General features: G+C 40.0%; 1 protein-coding gene across 1 annotated transcript; it reads right to left on the bottom strand.

Moving 5' to 3' along the window:
- Positions 1-223: 223 nt before the first annotated feature.
- LOC307025692 (G-protein coupled receptor 26-like) lies at positions 224-7,194 on the bottom strand. Its single transcript, XM_079660529.1, has 3 exons — positions 6,231-7,194; positions 5,387-5,500; positions 224-3,072 (listed from the first exon to the last, which is right to left on the bottom strand). The coding sequence occupies exons 1-3, from the start codon at positions 6,896-6,898 to the stop codon at positions 2,844-2,846; spliced, it is 1,011 nt and encodes a 336-aa protein (XP_079516655.1). The 5' UTR covers positions 6,899-7,194; the 3' UTR covers positions 224-2,843.
- Between the last annotated feature and the right edge of the window lie 6,072 nt (positions 7,195-13,266).

Genomic DNA, 13,266 nt, shown 5'->3' with positions numbered 1-13,266 from the left:
CGTTTTTTTTTCAAGGTTTTGTTCAAAGATGTCGGTGGAGAAAAAGGATAATGAAAGGTTGGAGCAGTGTTTCTGTGAGTTTCTGTGTGTCCTATTTGTATAAAAAAAACAGCTTGCAATAGAATAGAGTATATAGAGAAATAAAGAAGTTGCACAACAGCACAAAACCACTTTGGTAGAGTTCACTTTAATAATCATGGTCAACATCTGAAACAGTCATCCTCTTCATTTCAGCCAAAATTACCATTACAATCTCCATCAAAACCAAATATCTTCATCCTATCAGTAAAACATAATCATCAACAGTTGTTCTAGCCATCTGCAGCAGCATCGTGCAAGTGGTTGAATAAGTGAGTAAGTAAATAACAAAACACTTGAGGCCACCCTAACAAAATGAGGTATATTACAGTCAATGCATTGTCACCTATCAATAACGGTTTTAACTTAATTTGCAGGTGAAGCAGCACATTCTTAAACACTCATGTATTACATGTACGTATATCAAAAAGACACAAAAATACTCTTCAAGTTGTCATTTATCTAAATCTATCAACATATATAATACCTTGATTTTTCACCAATAACCATCATGTATGAGGAAAATAACTACTCTACATGAGTGCAAAACATGATCAGAAACCATGGAAAGCAGAGGGTAAAGAAATAGCTGAAGTGAATAAGGCAATAATTTACTCTATCCATATTGTTCAAAATACCCATATGCCGTTGTGAATGTAAAGAACATATCATATATAACAGAGATTAAGGCATTGATTGTCTTGGAGTGTTAAACATAACTTTGCAATGCATCATATATCCAAGACAACTATTTCTCCTCTGTATTATCAACATTTTACGGAAGCCCTGAGAACCATGTCCAAAAATAACTTTTAATGCCTTTCAGTCCGATCCTAATAGTTTTGTCTCCATATATATATCTACAGTATATTAGTTCCTTCATTTTTCTACTCTTGTGCTGAAGTCATAAACACAGGAGGATATTTAGATCTGCCTTCTTTTTCCTCACTTAACTTTTAGGGCTTCCGTAACAACCATGAACACAAAATAAAAGCAAACATGTATCAATAAGTAATTTCATAAATATGTTTTTTAAATCTATCTTCTTTTATGTTTTCATAAAAATGAAGTGCAGCTACTTATATTTGGCTCACTGGGCGTCATTGATCGTTTTGGCACTGTGTGTGATACATACAGTAACTTACTGTTGTACCGACAGAACACCAAATCCATCAAAAACGTCTTCTTTATTCCTTTTTTTTTATTAAACTAAGGCGTCGAGGACTTCCATCTTCAGATGTCTACTCTACAAAAAGTTAAGCCCTCTGATACAGAGCTGCCTTTCTTCTGTTACAGAACAAAAATATAATAGGTACAACATTTATTGAGTCAGATAACACTTTTGTCAGTCAAGAAGGCTCTTGGACTAGGTCTTCAACAAAGACCTGAAACTACAATACTTCACAAGCAATGGGACTAAATAAATAAACATCATGTGCGCCCAATTAATGTGAGAGTAAAAAGAGGGACACTGCAATCCTTAAAGTTGTTCCATCTCAATAAATAACATACATGTTGACTGCCAAGCAGAAAACAGATACTATTTTTTGCTTTTCATGAAAGACTGTCATTGCTATTAAACATCACATGTTGTCATTAGTTATAGTCACTCTGCCAAGTGTTGAAAATAAGGACATCAGATGCATTTTTCCTTCCTTTCCATCCAGCCCAAATGTGTGAGAAATCAAAAAGCATGTCGCTCCCGGTCACTCCTTTCTGTGAGTACGAATCCGCCCGAGTATGTCAATCACGCTTGGCTAAGTTAATCAACCTGAGGGGCACATGTCAGTCATGACAGCAAAGGCAGTCGGTTTGAAGGCTTATTTTTACCTTTAAAACTCTGCTTAGCTGGGTCAATAAGTCTTTCTAAATGGTGCGCAAATACCACACGTGAAACACAGACAAAGTCTCACATAGTCACATAGCTTTATCTTTCATTGGCCATTATGCTTCAAGGCAATGTAAACCTGAGCCGAGCTGTGCAGTCTGCTGTACGTTTCCATCTGTAATACAATTTGGGGACTGTTAGTTTTGGTTAGGCTAGTTTATAGTGCTACATAGAGTGTGAACGCATCAACCTGTCACTAAATCGGCAAACAGCCATTTTCTATTCTTTCCTTTCTTTCATTTAAAAAATACAATGTAAACATTACAGCAGCCCTGACTGGCAAGTTAGGAAAAAAAGATTCTGCTCCAGGAAAGTCTTTCTAGGGTGTTCTTTTCATCCGTGAAACAGGTGGGAAAAGGTTTAATTTGTTACATATGATGAAAAACTATCTAGGCGAAACAAAAATCACCTCTTCTTAAGACATAAACACAGGAGAGAAAACCCTTTAGCTATAGACATTAGAAAACGGATCATTAATATTTTTTCTCACTTGCCTCTCAGGGCTTCCGTAGAATGTATGTTAGACGTAATGTAAAACTAAATCCTTATGTCTTATATCAGACTTAAAGCTACCATGTCAGAATAATGAGGCTAACTGGCCGTTCATCTTGGGTGAGCACATCTGTCTCTTCCGGTGGATGTGAAATCTCCCGTTTCTCATTGTCCTCACAAGTTCACTGCACTGATCTGCTGTTCTGGAGTTTCAGTATGCAAGCACAGTGGTATTCCAGGGTGCCGGGGATTTGCCCTCTGTCTGTTATCACTTTCTTTTGGCTTGTCAGACCAAATTCAAGCAGACATGTACAGGGACAAGCACTATTTCTTCTGTTCTTAATCGGCGATAAATCAGCCTCATATTTCCCTGACAGTTGCCTGGTCACTCTGCAGTTGCTATGCTGTTGACTTGGTTCTCGTGTCCGCGCCCCGATGCGTTCAAAGAGCTCCGCTTCAGCAGCCTGTTGATGATGTCAGTGCACGTCTTCCTGTATTGGTGTCGGAGCAGTGAGTACACAAAGGGGTCGCAGGCTGCCTTGCTGTAAGCTAAGCACTTGGAAACAATTCCCCAGTGAGGGTTGATAGGCACCGCTGGAAATAACTCCACGATCCTGCAGGCATACATAAAGAGAGGGTGGTGAGAGAAGGGGAGCAAAGGTTGAAAATGCATGCATGCCCTGAGCTCATCATGAAGACATAGAAATACATTTGCAAGACATTGTTGCACATAAGCAGGGTGTTTCTACTTGTCTCCTGCGTTTGGATTTACAGCGTGAAGCTTCTTATCATCTCACCCCTCACATGCAGCCAGCAGCATATATCTGTCAGGGCCACCGGAAGAATAAAACAGACCTGTCTAAGCAGTAATAAGTGTCTGGAAAAAAGCCAATTAACTCTGATTGTTATTTAATACACTTTCAGACTGAGTGCTAAGCAGAAAACCATAAAGGACAGAGGACAGTGAGTTCTTTCAGCAGGGGTAAAAAAATACTCTTCTGTAATTAAAATACCGTATATTAGATTTAAAGTGGTACATAATGACGTTTTCTGAAGTCTGCATCCTAACGTGATCTCAGTCATACCCATAAAGACAGAAAATCGGTGCTTTCACACTCATTTTTGTCAAATATTAATACACCTTCCTGTACATGGTGTCATAAAAGGTGGTTAAGATATCGCTGATCCTTTTCCGCTTGCACTCTGTATGATTACTGTGTCTACAATCAAGCTCTGTCAGCACTGTAACACTGGCCTAGCATGGGCCAGTAGCCATCACTGGCATTTGCCTACACACTCCGCAGCAGCAGAGCAAACAGCACGTTAAGTCAGCTGTGACGGCGCACAGCGGTGATTTTACTATACACATAATGACCCAGACAACAAATGAGTATGCAGTGGAGGGGCTTTTAGCGTAATATGTTCAGATAGTAATTAGTCAACTGTCATACGCAGAATGAAAGTAGCACAGTGCTGCTATGGTCGTTCATTACTGACAGCCTACTGATACCAAAACCATTAGAGTAGAAGAACAACTTGCAAACACTTGCAACGGACCAATTAAAAAATGTGTTTAAGACTTATAGAGAGGATAGAGAGAGTAATGTCTTCTGTATCATTTCATATCCAAACATACAGACATCCTCTCTAGCTCCGTCACCCCCAACGCCCTACAGTAAGAGTGAATGGTTTTAAATAACATAGGCCTACAGTAGTACTAACTAATGGAATATTTTCTCTTTTGGTTGAGTAAGCCCATCTACATGACAAAACAAATGATCCATATGACATACTCTACTCTTCTCTACACTAAGTATTAAGTAATGTTTTAGTATGGAAAAGTGAGTAGCTGCTCATACTAAAACCAGACAGTATGAGGATGAAATACAGTCTGTTTTTGAGTGATGTACTCCCAGAAAGGCATTGCCCAACAATTCATCTGCACGTTGGATCTTAGACTTGCAGTTTTCTTCAGAAGTTGTAGTTTTTTGGATGTATAAGCTTCACGTATTGGGTCCGTATTGGTTACCTGTTAGTACACAGATAGGTTTTCTGCTAAAATGATATGCTATAATGATGAGTATTAGATCAAAACTGTTTATAATCAGTTTGCACACATTTCCTGTTTCTGCAAAATATCAACTTATTGGCATTATAGTTACAGGAAATGAAACAATGCTTGTGACATTAGCTGTTAATCAATGTGTGAGTTCAGAAGGCCACTGCTAATTAAATACAAAAAGTAGCCAGGACTTAAAAATACTAAACTTTACCATGATATTCTAAAGAAAGCAGTTTGTGTGTTTGTTGTAACTCAGGAGAACTGACACTTAAGGGTTACCAGAACATGTAAACTCCTGAATTTGTATAAATCCATATTATATTATACATATATATTTTACTGTGATCCACATGTGTCTTGGATATTTTGCCATTCTAAGGTGTATATCAACCCCTTTACTCTATGTGTTGTTTTTATATTTTAAGGCACTTTGTATGATTTAATTTACAAAGTATAAATAGTTATATTTTGGTATTTCTTCTCACACGTCCACTCGCGCATCACTTATGTGCTTTACACTGAAGCTTCATGTGACAGCCTCTCTTTGTCGAGTGATTGATGGAAGTGAATTCCTCCTAACTAAGTGATGCACCCGAGCAACTTGAGGAGAAAAGTGCTAATGCAGCAGCAACAGCAGAGCAGAGGCATATTACTTATCACAAGGTCAGCCAATCTCATCTTCCAACTCTGGCCGTCGTGGAGAGTAAGCAGAGAGGAGGCAGTTAGGAGGAGGAGGAGGAGGGGGGAGAGGATTTGACAGCAGAGGAGGGAGGTTTGGGGGATATACCAGCAGAACAAAAGAGGCTGCGTACGCCGCAGTGTGCCGGCATGGTTTCCCTCTCCCGCCTACACAGTTTCTTTCTCACCTTGTGATCACATAGGGAGCGAAGCAGATCATGAAGGTTCCGATGAAGGTGCTGATCTTCTTCGTCGCTCTCTGTCGTCTTCTCTTCTGCTCCTCCAGGCAACGCTGGCGAACACTATAAACACACAGAGAGTTCAGTGGATTAATATCAGGGAGACACACTGAGGGAAGACCACATACTGTCTCCAGAGATGTCATAAAAGACAGCAAGGAGTTGGTGCGCTTGTGTTTTATTTCTGTTGGACAGGAGTTAAATATATAGGAAGCTGAGCTGAGGGACAATAACATATTTTTCCCAAAAAACACTGATGTCAATCAATGTAAAACAAGAAGGACAATTTCTAAAAGTGTACACCAGAGAACACCAGCTTATATACAGTATAACCGAACACACACACACACACACACACACACACACACACACACACACACACACACACACACACACACACACACACACACACACACACACACACACGCACACACACACACACACACACACACACACACACACACACACACACATGCTCACACTATATGTACACATTATGTTATAGAGGCAGAGTAACGCAATCACCCTGGATTGCCTTTAAATGGATACAGATGTTGCATTGCCTCTGAATACTGAGGACACACTTCAGTGCAAAGATGGTAGTATTACATTTAGTCTTTTAAATTAATTAAATAAATAATCATCTATCTTAATACACTCACTATTCCCCCCACAGCTCCCCCTCCCCCTTTCGATAAGATGGTGGATAACGCTTTTTTCTAACTGAATCACGAAAAGAAAGCTGCATGTACAGGCAGAACACAAACAGGAACAATAAGTTAAGGGAGCTCACCTGGGGTGTATATCCACCAGCAGCACTAACGTTTGCATTGTAATAACGTCGATCCTCTTACAGTGAAACCTTGCGACTTTGAGCACTTTGAGGTAAGTGACACACAGCACTATAAAAGACAGGAGGAAGGAAAAGGAGTGGAAAAAGACGGTGAATATAACAAACGGTGTCCGGCTGCTCGCCCTCGGGTTGGACAACGTGCAGGACGCGTAAAGCCGGTGGTATCCCACCCAGGAGAGGCAGGTGGCCACCGTGGAGAAGGACACCGAGTGCACCCATGTGTACCCGAGGACCAAAGCTGCGTCTTTGTGGCGCATTTTGGAGTGGTACCTCAGGGGGAACACCACCGCAATCCACCTGTCGATGCTCAGAGCTGCCATGCTCAGCATCGAGTTGGTGGACAGGAATGTCTCCAGGAAGCCCACGATCTGACAGAAGCCGTCCCCTCCCGGCTGAGTCTTACTGACGAGTCCCACCAAAGTGAGCGGCATGTTGGACACGGTCAGCAACAAGTTGCAGAAGGTGAGATTGAGGTTGAACAGACCCGGGACCTGCTTACGGATCTCCGGGTTGTACAGAAAGCAGATCAGCACCAGGACGTTGGAGAGCAACGATACTATGATAATAACAACCACCAACACAGACAGAATCACCTCCGCAGTGTCCATCCTGTGGGCCCCGAAACTCACTTATCCTCACTTTTTCTGAGCATATCCAGTGTCTTTCTCCAGCTGAAAATGCAATTAATCACCCATAACCATGTCCATTCATCCCCAGATCTCTCCACCGGTGCAGTTCCCCTTTCTCTCTCAACTACATTGTCTCTGTATACTGGCCAACAAAGACGACCAGGAGGATTCCGGCATCATGAGAAGTATGTTAGGGGAAACGAAGACGATTTCTACTCTTTTTGTTCCCCTCTACAACCTACAGGAAAATAGCTCTCGTGCCAAAGCTGCTCTATTCTGGCTCTGCGTCTTGCAGTGGGGTTTTGTCGTCCTGTGATGCGCTCTCGAAGCATCACCCCTCCGCACACACTGCACAGTGTGTGGGCTCCTTGATCTCCCCCCGTCTCCTGTGAGGAACAGTAACATTAACAAGAGTGAAGTGGGGATATTTTCTGGAAAAATGGAAATTGCAGCCAGAGAGTTGACCTTATCCAAACTGAAATTAGTGATTAGTAAAACACAGACCTGATGTGTGATATATATAATATATTTTTTTTAATGGGGACACTATTTTTTTAAATAATTGATGATGACATTTACATTAAATTATGCATCCATTTTCTGTGTCATTTGCATATCCAGGTAAAGAAAACTGTCACACAGCATTATTTTTAGAAGCTCATTTAAATATTGAAATCACCCCCCCCCCCCCCCCCCCCCCCAGAAAACGGGTTGAGGCAAAACAAATTGTCAAGAGATTATTTGTTCCACTCCTGCTCATTAATTCAAACCCTAATTTAAAATCAAATTGGTTTTATATAGACATATCTGTTCATGTTAAGGTGGTTTCACTGATTTAAACCATCATTGCATTCCAGCAGCGTCTCTTCACCACGTGCTTTACTCAAATATGTGTTCTAATTACATCTGCTTCATCATATTGATGAGGAGCACCATCTTCGTTGAGGCTGGATGACGCCCCCGCACTCTGCTGCCCCTCTGGACTTGAGCATGGAGAATCTTTCCTCAGAAGCGTGGGACTCAGTGTGCAGCAGCACGTGCGGCAAGGCGCTGGAACAGGGTGAGGTGGTGGTTGGGGCTACAATAAGGGGAGGGGAGGTGTCAGAGTGAGAGAGTGTGGGCGGAAATAGTTTCTGTTACTGCAACACACATGCACACAGTATTTGACTGTGGGGATGTCATACTATGCAGGCAGCCGCGTGCGCTCCTTTTACTCCACGGTGGCAAAAGGTGAACTGGAGTAGGAGAGAAAAAAGGGGGGGAATTCTCTAAAAGGGAGGCTCATTAAAATGCCATCCAGTAATGCTATACTGTATGTGGGGGGCTGATGGTTGCTCCTGATGCAAAGAGAAGACACATGCAGGAGAAAGACAAACAGCAAGCCAATTAAACAAAAATGAAGCTCCATCTTGTCCCAGAGTAAGGCTTTGGCTGTGATGGATGTATTTCCATTATTATACCTTCACATGTGAGGGGGGCACCCTTTGAGCGCTGTCATGCAACTGCTTGTGCAGCTCTCTCCTGTCAGTGGAGAGGCCTTATCAGCACAGAGACACCAGTTGATCTCAGGCACAAGAGCAGCTTTTCGTACTCATCCCTTTAATTATTCTTTTCAGAATTAAAGGCCAGCTCCACAGACAATAATGTCCCTGAAAAAAAAGCCATTCTAAAAATATAGCTTAGAGGGGATTTAGTGAAATGGATGAAGGTTTAATGTGTTCAAGTAGGAGGATTTTTCATGTGATGGATTTTACTCTTCCACCTGGAAAATGTTTTCTTTAACAAACGCGTATTTTCAACAGCTGTGACCACGCTCAGGCATGCCTCCACATGTTCTTGCATTCAGACACGCACAACCTGACAATTATTTTCACCTCTTTGTTGAATTTCTGTTTTCAAAGGGTCAGAAAATCTTAAGTCCATCAAAGCAGGCTATCAAGCTGCTGGTGGCCGCTAAAAAGTAACTAATATTACATAATTACATAAGTCAATCCAGGTAAAACTCATAATTCTTTATTGACTTCATCAATCACTCATTGCTAATATTGATGAGTTTGTGCTCCTTGTGTATGAAAGTGTGGAAACAGGCTTCTGCTTCTCTTTTTTACTTTGGGGCCGTAACAGACAGCGGTTTTTGTTGTCTATTTCAATATGTTTATCGATTAAATGCTCATAAAATGTATGTACATTTTGAGAAATTACCATCGCAATATCTCATAATCTAACAAGGTGTCTACTGTACATATGTTTGCTTTGTACAACCAATAGTCATAAACCCAAGCATATTACATTTAGAAACATATTCAAACTGAAAAAAAGAACAATTCACATTTTTGCTTCATAAAGGACAATTTGCTGATTATCAAAATGGTTGTAAAGTAAATCCTGGCCTGATCAGTTAGATTGTTGGCCACTTGGGTCTGCCTACATGTTAAAGTGAAAGACCTTCAGCATTTTCCTTCCTTATAATATGTAAAGATGGACTTTTTAGAATTTTTGGGGGAATCTTTTTCTGTTTACTGTGTTCGAGACAAGTCAAGACATCTCAGCTCAGCAGATCTGCCCTTTGAAGATAATACCTTCTGTCAGGAGACCTAACAAGTGCAGGACTTTACTGTGAGACACGTTAGTATGAGAGAAAGCCTGCAGCACTCCTCCCTTTAGCTGGGACTGTGTGGATTTGAATTTGCTGCCAGTTCCAATTTCCACACTTGACTTCCCTCGGATTGGCAGGTCGGAGTTCATTTTAAACCTAGATGTATGCTTTAGCTTCTACATCTTCCTGTCTGACCTTTGGGATAAAGACGTGTCACTTTTATTTTGAACAACCTGCATTTATATGGAGTGGAGTGGAGCTTCAGAAAAAAGTTTGAGGAACTTGTTGTAAATAAATTACAAAACTAGAGAAACTCAGACCTTTAATAAGAATGCATTCATTCTGTATGAGCTCATTGCTTGCACAGCAGTCTCATGTCTCGTAAAGGTCTTAAGCAAAGACAGGAGGAAGACTCACTGAGAAGAAGCTTTAGACAAATGGTGAAATGCCAACCTAGTGAAGCGAAGAGGAGGTGTTGACACTGCTGATAATGCCAGCTTCCTGTTACCACAGTCATCACTACTTAAACCTATTTGATACTGAACAGAATCTGGTATGACCGCTTTCAGATTTGTAAAAAGAATACATATAGAGAAGTTCAAAGCAGTTGGATCATTTTGTAAAGCTAGCGCAAGCAGCCGGCTAACTAAGCTATAGCACAAAAGAAGGATATCACCTAAACGTACAATTTGTTCACTTTTGGAAAAGAACATTTATTCAGCTATGTACAATTTGAAAGTATTATTTACAATTCATGACACTTGAAATTGAAATGTTGCTACACTACATTGTAACAGCCATAGTGACATTGCAGATAAAGACATACTACGCATATTATCTTTAATTGTTATAATGCAATGTTAATGATCCAAAGGTATTTCAGCTTTTCCTCGACTCGCTAAATTACATTTATTCAGTAATGATAATCCAGTAATTTGCTGAAAAGAGGGCAAACCTCCATCAAAGCTGCTTTTATTACTGAAAAATAATGTGTGTATTCCCCCCCCCATGATTTGGATCTGCTCATTAATGTAGTCAGGTATGATCCTTGGCCCATACCTTCCACAAGGTTTAAAAAATAATCTGGCCATTTAAAACAGGATAACAAAACAAAAAATGAAAACATAGCCTCCATGGTAGAGTAATGAAAGACTGAGTGCTGTATATGATTGTTATAAAAGCCTCTCTGATACGAGGCTGTTGCCCATGTCCTCCATCAGTATGCCTGGCTGCGCAGTGCACCACCAGAAACTCTTCTGAACACTCTGAGGTGCCTTTACTTTCACATTAGCTGTGGTGATGTGGAGCAAAGCCAGCAGCAGCGCCTGAGCTCAGCGTCAGGTATTTATAATCAGAAGAACACTTTTCAAAACAGGCACTGGGCTATGAAGTACAAGCTTATTTTCATGATGGATCCAGGAGGGGTTTGGTAGTGTGTCAACTGGCTCTAGGCTGCAAATAGGCAACTATCTCAAGAACAAAACAAAAGGCTTTAATATGACATGATGTTAGTGTTTCACAGCCAGGCCTGATAAATTGGTTTGAGTCTTTTCGGTAGTATATAGACCATACCACCATGTCAGATTTATCATATATAACTGTTGAAGCTTAGAGGAAAGACTGTATTTCTGACTAATGTAGAAAAAAAAGGGCCTCAGCAGAAGGTTTTTTGCCAGATTACAATATAACAGATGGGTGTTTTTGTACATTCGGCCTTGAAGGTATCAATCAAAGCCATATAGCAACTCAAAATGAGTCTCTCTGTCTTTCATCTGTTTACTTCACAGATGAGTTCACAGTGTCATTTACAGCTGTTCTCTGAGCCGCTGCTGCATCCCGCTGAAAGCAAACACACTCTGCAATGAATCGATCCTCTTGGTCAGATAATATACATGTTGCATATGTTTTTTAATACAATTGACTTGATTAGATTTCCCTCAGTCTTTGAACTTTGTCTTAAATTGGACCCTAATAATAAACCTGCTCTGTTCTGGAGTGGTGTCATCTCTGCTAACTCTGGAATAAAGCAAATCTGTGTGTTTAATATTAAGCTATAAAAAAGTTCATCTTTGTCACCATAATTCTGAAGCAGTGACAGTTTTATGTTAAAAGCAAAGCACAGTTTACTGGCACACTTTGGTGCACTCAAAAAAGATTAGATTTTTCGTGGATGTGTAAGGATGTGAACTTCGCAAACCCTCTACATATTTTCTCTATGATATTTTGGGAATGCCTGGACAATATAGCAGTGAGAGGCAACAGCATAGTATGTCACTGAGAAGTAAATCAATGTGCAGGTGAATGTGAGAATAAAAGCCAAGTGCATTAAAGAGCAAAAGTCACTTGTCTGACCTCTCTGAGATAATAAGCATGATAACAAAATGCTTTGTTGTTACCTATGTGGCCCATACAAACATCTCTTACTTACTTACTTACATCTTAAATAACATTTATTTTTTAACATAAAAGAGTTATCGCCATCCATCTTTTATATTCATCTGAGCTCATCTACTGCTGTCTGTCAGTGTCTTACTGTAAACCAGTCCTGCGTCATTATCCAATGCTTTGGGTTGAAAAGTCAATATTCAATGATCTTATTCACTGCAAGGATTAATTTGCTTTCCTAATTTCATTTCACAGTAATTTAATAAACCCTCAGAAAAATTCCATTAGTGTTCCCTTCACCTTCGAGAGAAATTAGAAATGAGAAATGAGAAATGCTGATGTTTAAATAATTATCCTTTTATTTCCGGCTTATCATAGTCAGCATGAATAGAACGCAACAAGGGGATGACCGCAGATTTGGTCATCAGTGATTTCATTTGATATCATCATAATTACATGAATATGAGACTATGTACTTATTTGTGTTTATCCCTGTTTGCATGGAGCCGCTCTATTTCGTTTGCAGGAGACTACAATTAACCTCTGGTGCCTCCCTCCAGAAACTCTCACAGTAATGTAAACATGAATGCATCCTTAAGGGAACTGTTTACTTTAGTGGTGTAGATGAGGCTGTGAAAACAGAAAGTTGATCAGATTGGTATTGGGACATCCAAATCTTGTTACAGGTCATATTTTATATAGAAACCTGCTAAACAGCTTAGCCCTTCACTGTGGTACAGAGTTAAAAACAAAAGCAGCAACTCTCCTGTGTTCCCATGACTGGGTAATTTCACAGTGTGCATTGAAATAGCCAATACTACAGGCTAATTAGTATGCCAGAGAAAAGTTTATTGTCACGATGACACCAGCTCAGTCCTTAAATCATGCACCCCTGCCATCTAGTGAAACACTGACGTATTGCATGAATGACAACTCAAGCACAACTGTAGCAACATTAGACCAGTGGTTCCTCCTTGTGGCAAAGCATGGTCAATGCTTTTTTTAAATCTACCTTCAAATGTTCCTGCTAAAGTATTTATAGTCAATGTTTTGATGAGTGGCATTTGTAAATTGCATGCCGTGCTTCTCATGGATATAATAACTATTTAAACCCTTTGATTGTATGCAATACATAACCTTTATAACCTGACAAGCTGGGCAATGTATGAGTATAATATTAATATGGTTATGTGAGGTTAGATATCGTCTTAGATGTTTGATATAGGGTATTGTAATGTGTGTTTTCTTTTTAAGAGCTGCATTTTGGTGAAGTGATGTCATTTTCTAATTTTCATTATTTGTCTTTACCCACTCATTATATTTTAATGATGATTATATATCCTAAATGCTATTGTTCAAATAGTCC

Source organism: Notothenia rossii (genome assembly GCF_949606895.1).
Source record: "Notothenia rossii genome assembly, chromosome: 11".
Classification (NCBI taxonomy): domain Eukaryota; kingdom Metazoa; phylum Chordata; class Actinopteri; order Perciformes; family Nototheniidae; genus Notothenia; species Notothenia rossii.
The sequence above is the reverse complement of the archived record's forward strand: the minus strand, read 5'-3'. Positions and strand labels throughout refer to the sequence as shown.

Bases quoted from the DNA above. Each gene is read 5' to 3' on its own strand.
- LOC307025692 (XM_079660529.1), bottom strand. From the start codon at position 6,898: ATGGACACTGCGGAGGTGATTCTGTCTGTGTTGGTGGTTGTTATTATC. The intron at 5,501-6,230 runs GTGAGCTCCCTT...GTGTGTTTATAG, and splicing joins CTGGTGGATATACACCCCAG to TGTTCGCCAGCGTTGCCTGG. The intron at 3,073-5,386 runs GTGAGAAAGAAA...GTATGCCTGCAG, and splicing joins GCTCCCTATGTGATCACAAG to GATCGTGGAGTTATTTCCAG.